Here is a 15,947-nt window from a genome sequence, read left to right as displayed (position 1 = left end):
AATGCCTGCTGTTCCAGGTAATAACAGATATTTCTTAAATGAAGTATCTTCTTTGTAATTGTTGAGTTTCCTGAGAATTCTATACTTGCTTGGTAGTACTGACCTTTAGAGTCTGAGTGAGGGCTTAGAATGTAGATCAGTGCTACAGTGTTGGTATAGAATTTGAACCAGATACCAGAGAGTTGCTAAATAAAACATGAAGAGAAATACATTAAATTTTTATAGTGTTGTGTGACGGTTTTATGTCTCACTTTTACCAAGAAGTATCCCTCTGCTTTTTATAAAGAATCTAATGAGAGCCCCAGTTACTTATACTTTCGGAGCGTTATCCCTATGGATAGATGAGTGAATGAATAGATACATGACCTAGTTTCAAACATAAAAAAACAAGTAATGTCTTAGAAAATTTCTTATAGATGCTATTCATTCCTTAAAATATTTCTTTCTTCTGATTTGTCTGGTGAAGTTATATAGATGGTGGTAATTTATAATCTGATTTTGATGTAGTAGTAGAAAACAGACCCCCAAAGATCAGCAGTTGCCGTGTGTTTTGGGAACATTCTTTAAGATTCTAAATTCTAGGGCTGGAGAGATGGCTCAGTGGTTAGGAGCACTGACTGCTCTTCCAGAGGTCCCGATTTCAAATCCCAGCAACCACATGGTGGCTCACAACCATCTGTAATGGGATCCGATGCCCTCTTCTGGTGTGCCTGAAGACAGTGGCAGTGTACTTGCATACATAAAATAAATAAATCTTTAAAAAAAGTTTCTAAATTCTAGTGAAATGCTTTTATGGAATCAACTTGCTAGTGATCCCTTTGTCTTAGATCAGTGCTTAAACTGTGATGTTTAATGATTAAGTACTAAACTCCTAAATTACATGTTGAAATTTGATTGCCTCAAACAAGTGTTATTTCCACGTTAGGTAGTTATGTAGATATAAAAGCATTGCTTTTTCTGATAAGTAAACTTAGTATGTGATGATCTTTTCATTTCAGAAAGATCCAGATTACCTGAGACTGTGGTTGGACAATTTTGTTTTAAGTTATGAACAGTTTTTAGATGTTGACTTTGAAAAGCTGCCTACAAGGTATGTAGAAACACTCATTTAGGGGTTGGGGATTTAGCTCAGTGGTAGAGCGCTTGCCTAGCAAGCGCAAGGCCCTAGGTTCGGTCCCCAGCTCCGGAAAAAAAAAGAAAAAAGAGAAAAAAAAAACAAAAAACAAAAAAACACTCATTTATCACCAGTGGGCAAGTGAGTTGAGTCTTCTGGACCCGTATGGTGGAAAGAGAATCCTTTGGCAAAAGGATTTTATTGACATATTACAAGTAGAGCAGCCATGCTAACAGTCTCTGTACTCTCTGCATGACCATGTTCTCAGGACAAATACTGCTCTGTGATCATAGCTGTGTTGCTGGGAAATATTATACATGGCTCTTCTTTACTTTGGTGAGCTACTACCCTCTTGGTGGTCTGCAATTTACTTAGTTTCTGACACTAGTACCGGGCTTACAAGTGGAAGACAGAGTCCTCCACAGGATTGCTTTTACTTGAATTATCCACACTTAACATTTTTTATTGCATTCATTGATCTGTTTGTTTATATGTCTTAAGTTCCAACACTTGCTCATATTTTACAGGGTAGATGATATGCCTCCAGGAATATCTCTGCTTCCTGATAATATTCTGCAGGTTCTGAGGATCCAGCTGCTACATTGTGTTCAGAAAACAGCAGATGGATTAGAGGAACAGCAACAAGCATTGTCGATTCTGCTTGTCAAATTCTTCATTATTCTTTGCAGGTATCTGATATAAAGTAAAATTTCAGCACAATTATTTCCAAAATAATAATAGTAATACTTGCTAGTGATATTTGTTTGTATGGCTCTTTAAGAATGTGTATATCTTTTATAGCATGATTGTTTTGCACACTGAAAAGCTTCGTAATTACTGTACCTAATTGTAGAGACACCAGGCAAGAATTTTAAATGTGTGCTATCAAGATGGCTCAGTGGGTAAAGGCACCTGCAGCCAAACCTGGTGACCTGAGCTGAGTCTTCTGGACCTGCATGGTGGAAAGAGAACCGGCTCCCTACAGTTTTGTCCTTTATGGCCAGTACAGTGTACGCTGTATACACAAAAATAAATCTTGAGAAGTGTAGTAAAATCATTGTTTAAAAAAAAGAATAAACTTAAGGAACTTTAAAGACCGTGGCAGAAGCTTTTATTTCAGCAAGATATGATTATGCTAATATTTTTGTATGCTTTTCATTTGTAAATGTGTACACTTGTGTGTATAAAAGTTTGCATACACAACATTTTATTTATTTATTTTTTTAAGATAGTCTCACTATGTAGTCCATCTGGCCTAGAATTTACAGGGTAGACTAAACTAATCCCGAACTTAACAGAAATCTACCTGTCGCTGCCTTAAGAGTGCTGGGATTAAAGGTGGGGGTAGTGGTGAGACATCACCTTCCACTTGAGAGTTTCTTAGTAGCCTTGCTGAGTAGATGATGCTGGCTGGCACACAGGAGCGCATGGGTGTGAGCTTCTTGAGAAGAGCTGTAGAAACTGAGCATGCCTAAGTGTCTTTTCATTGCTGAATACTGTCTCACATGCAGTACCACAGTTTGCTTGCTTACTCACCCATGCTGAAGGGCATTCCAGTTATTTCCAGTTTGGGGCTGCTATAAACATTCATGTCCAGGTTTTACATGAGTATTTTTCAACCCATGTAGAAAATACCTAGGAACAGTAATGCTATGTTACATATTTGTAACATTTCCACAATCAATGAATGAGGAACATTTTTTTCAGTATTTGATATGCCAGTCTTTGAGATTTTGGCTGTTGCAATAGGTGTATAGTGTTTCGTTGTTTTTCCTTAATGATAAAAAAAAAATAACTAACCTCTTTTTATTTTTGAGACTGTCATAATGTTTTTATGAAGCATCTATATAAGTTTTGCCCATTTTTTATTTTAAAAATTATTTTACTTATTTACATTCCTGGTCCCCTCCCCCCACAGTTCCTCATCCCATTCCTCCTCCCCCTTGCCTCTGAAAGGGTGCATCCCCCTAGAAATCCCCCTTCCCTGGGACCTTAAGTTTCTCTTGCATATATGCAGTGGGGTCTTTGGGCTGGCCTGTGAGAGCTTCTAGGAGTCTGGGTTAGTTAAGACTGCTGGTCTTCCTATGGGGCCACCCTCCCTTTTAGCTTTTTTAGTCCTTCTCCTAATTCAACCACAGGGGTCCCTGACTTTAGTCCATTGGTTGGGTATAAGTATCTGTGTCTGTCTCAGTCAGCTGCTGCTAGGGCAGCTTTCAGAGAACAGGCTCCTGTCCATAAGCACACCATAGCATCAGTAATAGTGTCAGGTCTTGGTGTCCCTCCATGAGATGGATCCCAAGTTGGGCTGGTCACTGGACAGCTTTCCCTTCAGTCTCTTCTCATTTTTGTCTCTGTAGTTCTTTTAGACAGGAACAATTCTGGGTCAGAAGTTTTGACTGTGGGTTGGTAACCCTGTCCCTCCACTTAAGGCATCACCTATCTATTTCTCTCCCACTGTTGGTCACCTCCATTGAGTCCTGAGGGTCTCTCACCTTCCAGAGTTTTGCCCAGTTTTAAAATTGGATTGTTTTTATTTTTACTGGTCTGTGAATGTTTTGATGCACAGGTTTTTTTCAGGTGATTGGTACATTTTGTTGTTTTTGTTTTTCATGACAGAGTTTCTCTGTGTGTCCTTGGCTGTCCTAGAATTTGGGCTGGCCTTGAACTCAGAGATCCACCTGCCTCTGCCTACTGAGTGCTAATATTAAAGGCATGAGCTACCACAGTGGGCCAGTCTTTTTATTCTTTTAATACTGTGTTTTGAGGCATAGAAGTTTTTAATTTTAATAAGTCTTTTTTTCCCCAATGAATTATGCTTTTAGTTTTTCATTTGTAACATCGCCAGTCAGCCGAGGAGCCCTTAGGTCTTTCCCTGTATTCTCTGACAGCGTTGTTGTCTTTCCTGGCCTCAGAGGTGGCTCAGAGTGTGTATCCTGCTCTTTCAGAGTACCTAGGCTAATCTCCTAGAACCTGAATGGTGGCTCACAACCATCTCTAACTCCAGTTGAAGGGGTTGTGACTCCTTCTGGCCTCTGAGGACTCTGGACATGCTGGTAGTACCCAGATGTATATGCAGGCAAAACACTCTTACATACAAAAGAAAAAAGAACTCAGAAAACCAAAACCACAATAGCACTGTAATTCATTTCACTTGTATTTAAGCTATAGTTAGCCAGTATATGTTTGGTATATTGAATAAACTATATGTTAGATCTGTTAAGAATAAGAATAAAAGATTCCATTTCATTTCAGGTTGGTCATGCTTGCTGGCAGATAGATGCCTTTACCCTTTGTGCCATCTTGCCAGCCTCAAGGATGTTGAATTTTTAATCTCTTGAGAAACAGCCAGACTATTTTCCAGAGTATTGTAATTTAAATTCCCACCTGCTTGGAGGTTTGAACATCCTTGCCAGTGTTTGCTCCATTTTCTACTTTTGTCTTACAAAAATGAACAGGTGAAAATGAAAGTTTCCATGGCTGCTGGCGCTGAGTGAAGAGTTTCCGTGTGCTTACTAGGTATAATCAGTGCATTGTGAGCTGTGTGCAGACTTCAGACTTTAAAAACACTTTTTAAAATTATATGTATCCAATAAAAGAATGCACTAAAAAAATATGTGTATATGTGTCTATACATATGACAGGTACTTGCAGAAGCTGGATGAGGATGTCATCCCCTGAAGCTAGAGTTACAGGTGGTAGTGAGCTAGGTGATTCGGGTGCTGGGAACTAAACTCAGATTCTGTGAAAGATCAGCATGTGTTCATAACCACTGGGCCAGATGTCCCTGTACAGAGAATTTAAAGTGTTCTCGTATTAGAGAAAGGGATAAACAGCTAAGATGTCATGCTAATTTAATTTCTAAGTAGTGAAGTCTGTTATTTTTTCCTGTTCTGTGAGCATCTACTGGATTTCAAGATATAAAGTATCTTCTAGGTCAGTGTCTCAGACCAGAGAACTAATAAGCTTAACTTTTAACAATAAAGCCAAGAGATAATTGTGTCATAAATTACCGCAGTATGTGTCCCAGCTCAGGTACTTATGGGCTCTCTAAACAGGATGTAGTATTAGAATATTTAAAGATGATAAGCCATGCCCTTTGTGTCATGGACCTCTGATACAGTTTACAAAACATGATGTAAGTCAGAAAAAGGGAACTACAATTCAGAGGTCAGAGTAAAAACAGTAATGGTACATGTCTCGTATAGTGGCAGTACTGTAGGTGGTATCATTTCTTGCTTTAATATCAGTGATGTTTCATTTGCCAGCATCTGTTCTCAGAAGTTCACGCCGAATACACTAGAAGCATATTGTGCATATGTAATAAATGTTACTCTTTTTATCTCCTAGGAATTTATCAAATGTAGAAGAAATTGGGACTTGCTCTTATATTAATCATGTCATTACCATGACAACACTGTATATTCAGCAAGTAGGTGTGACTACATTCCTCTTCGTTGTCTTACTGACACTGATAAGGATTTACTTTTTTAAAAGTTTTTTAGTATTGTAATTAAACTTGCTAAGTGTTTTCAAAGAAGGTAGTAATTGTAAAGACAGTTAAAATTAATAGGGCAGTAAGTCATTCTATAAATCTTATATTTTCTTTTTTTTTTTAATGATTTATTTCTTTTTATTTCATGTACATTGGAGTTTTGTCTATATGAGGATATTGACTCCCTTAGACCTGGAGTTATAGACAGTGAGCTGCTATGTGGGTACTGAGAATTGAACCCGGGTTCTCTGGAAGAGCAGTCAATCTCTTAATCACTGAGCCATTGCTCCAGTCCCAAATCTTATATTTTCTAAAAGTAGGCAAGTAGCTATTTTTTTAAAAGATTTATTTATTTTATATATATGCATACACTGTAGCGGTCCTCAGACACACCAGAAGGGCATCAGATCTCATTATAGATGGTTGTGAGCCACCATGTGGTTGCTGGGATTCGAACTCAGGACCTCTGGAAGAGCAGTCAGTGCTCTTAACCACTGAGCCATCTCTCCAACCCTCGACAAGTAGCTATTAATGCATTATTTTAACATTTTTTGTAGTTTTTAAAATGACACAATGTCTCATTTTGTGTATGAATCATCTTATGTAATATATCTTACTGAAAAACATGATTTCCAAAGATGTTTGGCTAATTTAAACTTACTCTAGGAAGAACTTAATAATTTAGAAAATATATCTAGTATATATGATTAAATAACTTTTAAGGACTCAAAGGGGAAGTTAGGCTTATGTTAATAAAAATGATTTAATGTAAGCTGGTTAATGAAACATGTCTTTAATTTTATGTTTAATTTTATTCTCAGTTAAAAAGCAAAAAAAAGGAGAAGGAAATGGCTGATCAGACGTCTATTGAAGAATTTGTGATTCATGCATTGGCCTTCTGTGAAAGCTTGTATGATCCGTATAGAAATTGGAGACATAGAATTTCAGGGTACGTCTTATAAATGATAATACTGAGATTGAGTCTCACTATGTAACCTTGGCTGATTTGGAACTTGATATATAGACCAGGTTGGAGAGAATCAGTAACCTCTGGAGTGCTGAAATTCTAGGCACGCACCACCAGTTTGGCCATAATGTTTAAACTGAGTGTTGGTTTGAGAAGATGGCTCAGTGTGCTCTTAGTGGGTACTGCACTTGCCACAAATGTATGAAGATCTGTGTTTAGATCCCTGGAATTTATGTAAAATCAGGATATGAGAGCAGAAATATCTGTAATCATAGTATTCCTATGTAGAAATGAAAAGTGGAGACAAGGAAATCTGGGAGATTTGCAGATGAGCTAACCTGGCACATATAGTAGAAAACCAACAGAGATCCTATCTCTAACAAAATTCAAAACCAAATTGATGCCCAAGTGTGTTTTTTGACCTTTATGCACACTGTATGTGACTTTATTCCCACATGCGTGACACATCCATCATGCACACATTATACATTAACAGAACAGAACCTTGCATGCCATACATTTGTGGGTTTTTCGAGTCTTCTGTATGTGATTCTTAAAAGAGTATCGTTCTGTGAAAGGGATATGGAAAGGTACATAGAAGATCCACATATGGAATGTTGGGGAGATGACTCAGTTAGTAAAATGCTCGTTGTACAAGCATGAGAACTTAAGTTTGGTCTACAGAATCCACATAAAAAGGTTAGGTTCTGCAGAATGTGCTTATAAATCCAGCACTGGGAGGTGGGTGGGAACAGGTTAATCCTTGGAGATTGGTAACCTCTGTAGCTTACTTAGTGTCTTTCTCAGATACTACCCTACTTTAATTTAATTTTTGAGGCAGAGTCTTACTTTGTATCCTTGTCTGGTTTGGAACTGCTTCATAGACATTTAACTCAAAGAGATCAAGAGGCATGCACCACCTTATTTAACCCAAAGAGATCAAGAGGCATGCACCACCTTATTTAACCCAAAGAGATCAAGAGGCATGCACCACCTTATTTTTTGAGACAGGTTCTTACTGTTTAAGCAGCAAGCTCTAGAGACCTTCATATGCCCTCCTTTCCACTGCTAGGGTTACAGGCACAGTATGACAGTTTACCTTTGTGTATGAATCTGGTTCACATGTGGAGGTTATAGGACATCTTGTTTCTCTCTGCTGTGTGTGCAATGGTGATGGAACTCAGATCCTTCTACTTGCACAGCAAGCACTTTATCTGCTGAGTCCCTGTACTTGCACTTTGAATAGCTACTGTTACGTGATGTTGAAGAGTTTATAACAGAACATTTATACAGACTGTGATAGCACACCTCATATATTCTATATGATGTATTTTATTAACAGAACATATTTTGGCACTTGAGAAGGTAGAGGCAGGAGGATCAGAAGTTCAAGCTCATTTTTAGCTACATAGTTAAGGCCATCTTGTCCTGAGTGATGGGATTAAAGGCATTTGCTCCCACTGCCTGGCCGGGACAGGTTCATTTGGACTCAAACTAAACCCAGTTGAGTTTGGGTATGGGTTTCAGGGTACAGTCACCATGGCAGGTGAACTGTGATGGAGGAGCTTGAGGTAGGTAGTCACACCGGGTCTGCAGTCAGGACACAGAGAGAAAATTCTAGTGCTCACTCCCTTTCTTCAGTCTGGTATTTAAGGTAGGTCTTTCATCTGAACCTAATCTAGCCCAGAGATTTGTCTTCAGGCTATTTTTATATCTTGTCAAGTTCACAATCACTGGAAACCTTCAATAACTTGTACTTTAGTTATTTAACAGAAGAATCTTGTCCTTATACTTTTTAAAAGTTACATTTAAAAGATTTTATGCTTTACTTGCACAGATGTCTATGTACCACATACAGTGTTTGCAGAGGCCAGAAGAGGGCATTGGAGTTGTAGACAGTGGTGAGCCACAATTTGGGTGCTGGGAATTGAGCGTCAGTCCTTTGGAAGAGCAGCATGTGTTATTTATTGCTAAGGCATCACTTTAGCCCCTTCATTTTTTTTAACTTTGTATTTTGAAAAAGTTGATTGTATAAGTTAAAGTTCTCCAGAAACAGCATCAATGAATATATAAGATAATTATGTCTATAGGAATTTGAATTTTTTAAAATTGTTTTAAAAAACAAGTTCTGTCTAGTTTTGTCAAAGAAAACCTTTTCCTGGTTTACTTCTCACCAGTCTGTTCTGGCATCCTTCTAGTGATATCAGAAGCACCTGGGTCAGTGAGGGCCAGTGTATACACACTGTATATACACTGTAATACAGTGTATTCTGTGGAAGTTTCTTCATGCTGTACCCAATTCAGTATTACTGCCACTGTAGTGATGGACACCAGTTTTGGCTAACATGCATGCTATTGTATTCGAGTTCCTGAAAGCTGGGTAATTTTGTTTGTTCTGTCTGACCATCTTTAGTCTGCTTGTATTCCAGCGCCTACTTTCCACTTTTCTTGACACGTTAGATCTAGAGTTGACTGCCTCCTGAGACTTTTTCCTCTTTGGGGCTCTCATCATTCTGCCTTAAGTGTGGGGACAGACAGCCCTCTAACCAAGAGCAGCCACCAAAATGGCCAGAGAGCAAGAAAGCATTTAATATTCATAAAATTAGCTCACACAGCAGGGAGCCTGACAAGTCCAAGTCTGACATGTAGGTGAGCAGGCTTGAGATAGATCTGAGTGAACCTGAGGAACAGCTTCAGTCTGAAGAGTGACAGGGTGACACTTGGGAAAGCCAGAACTGCCGATGAAACCCCAAGACAGAAGTTTCTGATACTGAAGGTTTTGTTTGTTTTTTGGTTTTGTCTTCTGTCACTCATCTCATGAAAAATATATGAGTTCACAAATGTACCAAGTCATCTCATCTAAAAGCATCTTCCAGGCTAATGAAATTACTCACATTGTGTCAAGACATTTTGTCTAAGTAGTAATGGGAAGGTCCTGAGTAGGTCCTGGGCCCATCCATTAAACTTTAATATCTCTCTTTTTCTAGGGATAACTTCTTTTCACTTTTCCTGCCATAAAGATTTTTGCTTTGCTCAGGATAGACTAAATTATCTGTAGTACTAAATAAAGACCTTAGAATAACAAAGGTGTATTTCTTGTTCATGCCATCTGTCTTATTTTTAAGGAAAAAATTTAAAAGTTATTTTTACTGTGTGCAGGTGTGCATGCCCTCAGGAGTAAGAGGCTTTGGATCCCCTGGGCCTAGAGTCCCACACACAGACCACACATAGATGTGGTTATTGGGACTTGAACCCCAGACCTCAGGAATAGTATTACATGCTCTTAATTGCTTCAGCATCTCCTCATAATGTTCCATATTTCTGAAAAAAGTTTCATTTGTCTGTGTGTGTAGATAGAAACCCCTATTCTAGTCAGTCAAGTGCACAGGACAGTCAACATCTCGTGTTAGTTAGCATGAGAAAGTAGAAAGAAAATGGTAAAACTCTCACATTGGCAATTTAAATCTGTTTTTTTTTTGGTCATGCTACACAGCATATCATTTTCATTCTGAATTTACTATTGGTGAAAAGTGATTATGTGTCCCCATCTACCACAGAGGGACCATATTGAATGGTCCTCTGCTCTGCCATGTGAATTCAAGGACTGTTGTAATAGCAGTAGTTTGGCAAGCAGGACCACGACTGCTTCTTGCCTCTGTACCTCTCAAGACTCTAGGGATGCAGAAGGGCACATGACTCTTCGTCATTACTAGAAAAGTAATTTATCATTTCAGCTTCCAACAACTCAGTTTTCCTCTATTTTGATTTGTATAATAGAGATTCTGTGAGGGGACTTGTGTCTCTTTCCCACTTCTGTCCCCCCTCTCTTTTCCTCCTGTTGTACTCAGCAGTGACGATCTAAAGAAATGTACTGTTTGAAACAGTGACATTGATCTTTTCTTTTTAGTCACCAAAGTAGATAAAGAACTGTCAGTCTGAACATGACAAAGGCTTTTAAAGAAATCCTTTAGAAATCAGAGCAAAAGAATTTAAATGTGGTAAAAGGAGAGAAGCTATATAAAATAGTAGTTATGATATCAAACTAAAGCAAATTGAGTAAAGAGGTTTGTTAAAAACACCCACAATTTTTAAAATCTAGAACAAAGAGAAAATTTAAATAGCATGATGTCTGTCATATATCATTTGATATAAGATATGCATATATAAGGTGGCCACAGAAAGAAGAGAGCACGCATTAAGTAGTAACAGTTAATAAGTGCATATGGTGTTTCACCAGGAACTATGCTTGAAGCTGTCTTTATATTTTGTTTAATATGCCAAAAAAAAAAAAAAAAAACCCTTCAGTAATAGAGCCGCTTTAGTGGCAAATGGCAAATTAAGGGATTCAGATTTCAGTTTCTTTGTCTGAACATAGTTAATTAGGCTATGAATGCTTAGTCCAAACCTAATTGTGAGAAAGCACCAAGCAAAATCCCAAGTCAGACTTTTTTATTAGGAAACTGTATACGTGTATATCTGTAGTCTGTAGATGTGCAAAATTTATAGGTAGTTTCAGATATTTTCCATTTATTATTATTATTATTAAAAAACACAATTTTTAGGTAATGATGAAAATTCCTGTGTTTTTATTTTACTTTTTTTACCATTTCACTAGTTGGAAGTATTATAGTTTTCAATAGACTTTATTCTTCAATCTCTTTATCACCATGGCTGTCTAAGCTATTATTTTTAATTGAAATGTTCTCAGTAGAAGCATATATACACTTTGTATTAGCCTTGTTAAAGTTTATAGAAAATATTCATGAAAACTCCTGGAATTTTCATTAAAAAATAATCCCATCTGACACTGGATCTGTATCCTAAAAATGAGGGAACTTAAAGATCTAGACGCATTATAGCTGACTAAAACCTCAGTAATACCCAGGTCAGTCACTAGCTCCTGCAGTCTCCAGGTCATAGTCTGAGCTATCACTTGGCCAGAACTACTATGCACATTTTCCTGTAGATTTAAATTAAAATGCTGGCTTATTTTTAAATTTCTAAATATTTGGAGACTTAACTTAGCTATCACAGTGTATAATAAAAAGCATTTTGGGGCTGGAGAGATGGCTCAGAGGTTAAGAGCACTCACTGCTCTTCCAGAGGTTCAGAGTTTAATTCCCAGCCACCATATGGTGGTTCACAATCACAATCTGTGATGAGATCTGGTGTCCTCTTCTGGCCTGCAGGCATACGTGCATGCAGGACACTGTATACATACTAAAAGAAAAACATAATTTATGAGATCAAAAATAAAAAGATTTACTTAAAAAATTCTCCAGTTATTTTAAAAAATTGACTACTTGGTAAGCACCTAAGTTACTGTTTTAACTTATTTTGAGCATTGCACGAGTCCTTTAGATGTTTTTGTTCGGCATATAACCCAAAATCAGAATGTTGAATTTGTTTATAATTGTTTTTTAAATTGTACCATCTCTACTTGCTCATGTTGTAATTTGTTACTGACTTCTTTTCTAATGATAGACGAATCCTTAGTTCTGTGGAAAAGAGCAGACAGAAATACAAACCGGCTTCTCTGACAGTGGAGTTCGTTCCTTTCTTTTATCGTAAGTAATACTCTAATTCACTTTACTTTGATTTTGATCAACTCTGATTAGTGGGGGGGTTTTTTTGTTTGTTTGTTTGTGTTTGTTTTTGCTTACTAATTCTGACTTTAATTTAGTGTGTGAGTTTATAAGATAAAGGCTATTAAAGAAAAAAAAAGACCCTGTTAGTTAATTTGTGTTTGGTTGGGATTATGGTTCTCAGTTTGATTAGTTTTCTCCATGTTTTTCTATTTAGAAGCTGATCTGTTGTTTTGGTGAGCTGAGCATTTTAAAGAGCACAGCATATTTTAGAACTTCACAATTGTTACTAAAAACAAACTGGGCTAGAGATACCCTAAGAACACATGTTTAGCATGCACAAAAACCTGCCATTTGATCAATAGAACCAGAAAACAAACCAGTTTGCACCCAAACCATTGAGACTTGACTACTGTTTATGTGCATGGCTGTATATATGTTATGGCTTATCCGTCACATTGTCACTTTTTCTTTTCATACTGAGCCAAGGTTTCACATCAACTAGCCTGACTTCAAACTTGCTGTAGCTGAGGATGGCTTGAACTTCTGATTCTCTGATCTCTTCCTGAGTGTTCTCACTATAGGAATATGCTGCCACCTCTGGCTGGATTTTACTCTTAAATAATGATTGTGCTGGGGGCTGGAGAGATGGCTCAATAGTTAACAGCACTTGTTGCTTTGTTGAAGACCTTGGTTGGTTCCCAACACTCTCATGGTGTGTTTCATGTATTACATGCCTATAATTCCGGTTCCAGGGGATCTGACACCCTTGTGGCCTTCCTGGGCTCTACATTCACATGCTTCACATTCTTACATGGAGGTAAACACTAATACACAGAAAATAAAGATGAATAAATCTGGGGGAAAAAAAAGATTGTGCTTCTAGAAAGGTAGTTGAGTTGGTAGAATGCTTGCCTATCATATACTAGATTCATTCCCATAACTACAGTAGTGGGGCATGGTGGGACACGCCTGTGATCTAAGCACTAGAGGGATAGAGGCAGGAGGATCAGGCCATCTTTGGCTTTACATCAAGTTTGAGGCCAACCTGGGATACACCCCGGCCTTAGTGATGCTAGATGCTCTTCACCTCCTGCTGGGGAAGCTGGCGTAGGAGTACGAGGAAAAACACAGAACAAAGAAGACTTCATAGGGAGACTTTTGAGTGTAGCAGTTTAGTGAAGGTCCTAGCTACAATACCAGGCGATTCAGAGTGCCTTGGGTCTGGACTGCAGTAAACTAATCCAATTGTCCTGTTGTACATGAGATTTCTACTTGTTTGCAGCTTAACAAAGATAGGATAGAAGTTGTGGTTGATCTCTACAGGAGCATAATCAGTTGTTTAACAAAAGCTAAATGGTTATACATATGAAATTAGCAGGTCAATTAGCAGGATAGTCGGAATTTTTACTTCTTGACCCTATATTTGGAAATCCTAGACTGTACTTGCAAGTTCATCCTAAGAGCAGTTAAGATGGAAGGATAGTGCCTCAGCCATTAAGTTCCATGAGGAGCTGACATGTGTATTCTGTTTCATGACCCACTCAGTAACAAACCATTCTGATGGGTCAAGGGCAATAATACTTTGTCATAAACTGAGAGATCCATCCTAGACATATAACAGCAAGTATAGATATGTTATTCCCAGTATTAGATGGCTTTCTGACTTCAACAGATTTAGTTAGTCATCCATATGTCTTTATCTTTTTTCTTTTTTTTAATTGGATATTTTTTTATTTACGTTTCAATGTTATCCCCTTTCTCAGTTTCCCCTCCAGAAACCTATCTCCCCTTGCTTCTATGAGGATGCTCACCCACCCACCCACCCAGTCACTCACTCCTACCTCCCCGCCCAGACATTCCCTTACACTGGGGCATCAGGCCTTGACAGGAGCAAGGGCCTCTTCTCCCACTGATGCCCGACAAGGCATCTGTTACATATGCGGCTGGAGACATAGGTCCATCCCTGTGTACTCTTTGGATGGTGGTTTAGAGCCTGGGTAGCTCTGAGGGGTCTGGTTGGTTGATATCGTTGTTCTTATGGGGTTGAAAACCCCTTCAGCTCCTTCATGCTTTTCTCTAACTCCTCTACTGGGGACCCTGATCTCAGTTTAGTGGTTGGCTGCGAGCATTTGCCTCTGTATTTGTCATGCTCTCACAGAGCCTCTCAGGAGACAGCTATATCAGGCTCCTGTCAGCATGTACTTCTTGGCATCAGCAATATTGTGGCTATATATGGGTTGGATCCCCAGGTGGGGCAGTCTCTGGATGGCCTTTCCTTCAGTCTCTGCTCCACACTTTGTCTCTATATTTCTTCCTGTGAGTATTTTTGTTTCCCATTCTAAGAAGAACTGAAGCACCTGCACTTTGGCATTCTTTCTTGAGCTTCATGTGGTCTGTGAATTGTATCTTGGGTATTACGAGCTTTTGGACTAATATCCTTTCATCAGTTAGTTTATACTATATGGATTTCCATATATTGAACCATACCTGCATCCCTGGGATGAAGCCTACTTGATAATGATGGATGATTGTTTTGATGGATTGTGTTCTTGGATTCAGTTTGCGAAAATCTTATTGAGTATTTATCTGATCCTGATTTAACTTTGGTACCTGGTATCTGTCTAGAAACTGTCCATTTCATCCAGATTTTCCAGTTTGTTGAGTATAGGCTTTGTAGTAGGATTTGATGATGTTTTGAATTTCCTCAGTTTTTGTTATGTCTCCCTATTCACTTTTGATTTTATTAATCTGGATAGTCTCTCTTTGTGCCGTAAAATTAGTCTGGCTAAAGGTTTATCTATCTTGTTGATTTTCTCAAAGAACCAGCTCCTGGTTTTGTTGATTCTTTGTATAGTTCTTTTTGTTTCTACTTGGTTGATTTCAGCCCTGAGTTTGATTATTTCTTCCCATCTACTCCTCTTGGGTGTATATGCTTCTTTTTGTTCTAGGGTTTTCAGGTGTGCTGTCGAGCTGCTAATGTATGCTCTCTCCAGTTTCTTTTTGGAGGCACTCAGAGCTATGAGTTTTCCTCTTGGCACTGTTTTCATTGTGTCCCATAAGCTTGGGTATGTTGTGACTTCATTTTCATTAAATTCTAAGAAATATTTAATTTCTTTATTTCTTCCTTGACCAAGTTATCATTGAATAGAGCATTGTTCAGCTTCCATGTGCATGTGGGCTTTCTGTCGTTTTGTTTTGTTTTTTGTTATTGAAGAACAGCCTTAGTCTGTGATGATCTGCTAGGATGCATGGGATTATTTCTATCTTTTTGTATCTGTTGAGGCCTGTTTTGTGACAGTGAAAGATCCCACACAGAGAGACCCTTACTCAAGTCTTGGGAAATCGCGGACCCCAGACACAGAGAGACCATTTTGGATGTAATAAGCAAAGGCGAGGTTTATTACGGAGACCTATTACAGAGATCTCCGGGCCGACATGTATCCCACGCAAGAGACAGAGGTGTCGGCCCCGAGAGGCTGGGAGAAAGAGCATTTAAAGGCAGAGGCTGTGAGCACCAGGGGGATGGGGGGGAATGTCAAAGGGGGAATGTACCACAAGTTACAGGATTGTTTTATGGCTCCAGGAGATAAGGGGACGCCAAAAGTTTTATGGCCCCCTGGTTCCTGGAACAGAGCTATTAAATCAGGAGAAGGGTAGGGTCTTCAGGTCCTCATTATTTTTAAAAGTTTGTCAAAATTGATGAAGCATTTGTATTTGAAACACCTCTGGTTAGGCTTGGGCTGCCCGGTTTCCTGGAATGCTCTCTGCAGGACACAATGGCTGAAA

General features: G+C 38.5%; 1 protein-coding gene across 1 annotated transcript in view; it reads left to right on the top strand.

The window, feature by feature from the left end:
- Nbeal1 (neurobeachin like 1) overlaps positions 1 to 15,947 on the top strand; it is a 106,732-nt gene that overhangs the window by 12,316 nt on the left and 78,469 nt on the right. The window contains exons 2-6 of the mRNA XM_032901807.1: positions 999 to 1,090; positions 1,642 to 1,803; positions 5,462 to 5,543; positions 6,428 to 6,555; positions 12,058 to 12,140. Coding sequence (XP_032757698.1) covers positions 999 to 1,090; positions 1,642 to 1,803; positions 5,462 to 5,543; positions 6,428 to 6,555; positions 12,058 to 12,140 — 547 coding nt within the window. The remainder of the gene's footprint in view (positions 1 to 998; positions 1,091 to 1,641; positions 1,804 to 5,461; positions 5,544 to 6,427; positions 6,556 to 12,057; positions 12,141 to 15,947) is intronic.

The sequence above is a fragment of the Rattus rattus genome, chromosome 5 (genome assembly GCF_011064425.1).
Source record: "Rattus rattus isolate New Zealand chromosome 5, Rrattus_CSIRO_v1, whole genome shotgun sequence".
Taxonomy (NCBI): Eukaryota; Metazoa; Chordata; class Mammalia; order Rodentia; family Muridae; genus Rattus; species Rattus rattus.
The sequence above is the reverse complement of the archived record's forward strand: the minus strand, read 5'-3'. Positions and strand labels throughout refer to the sequence as shown.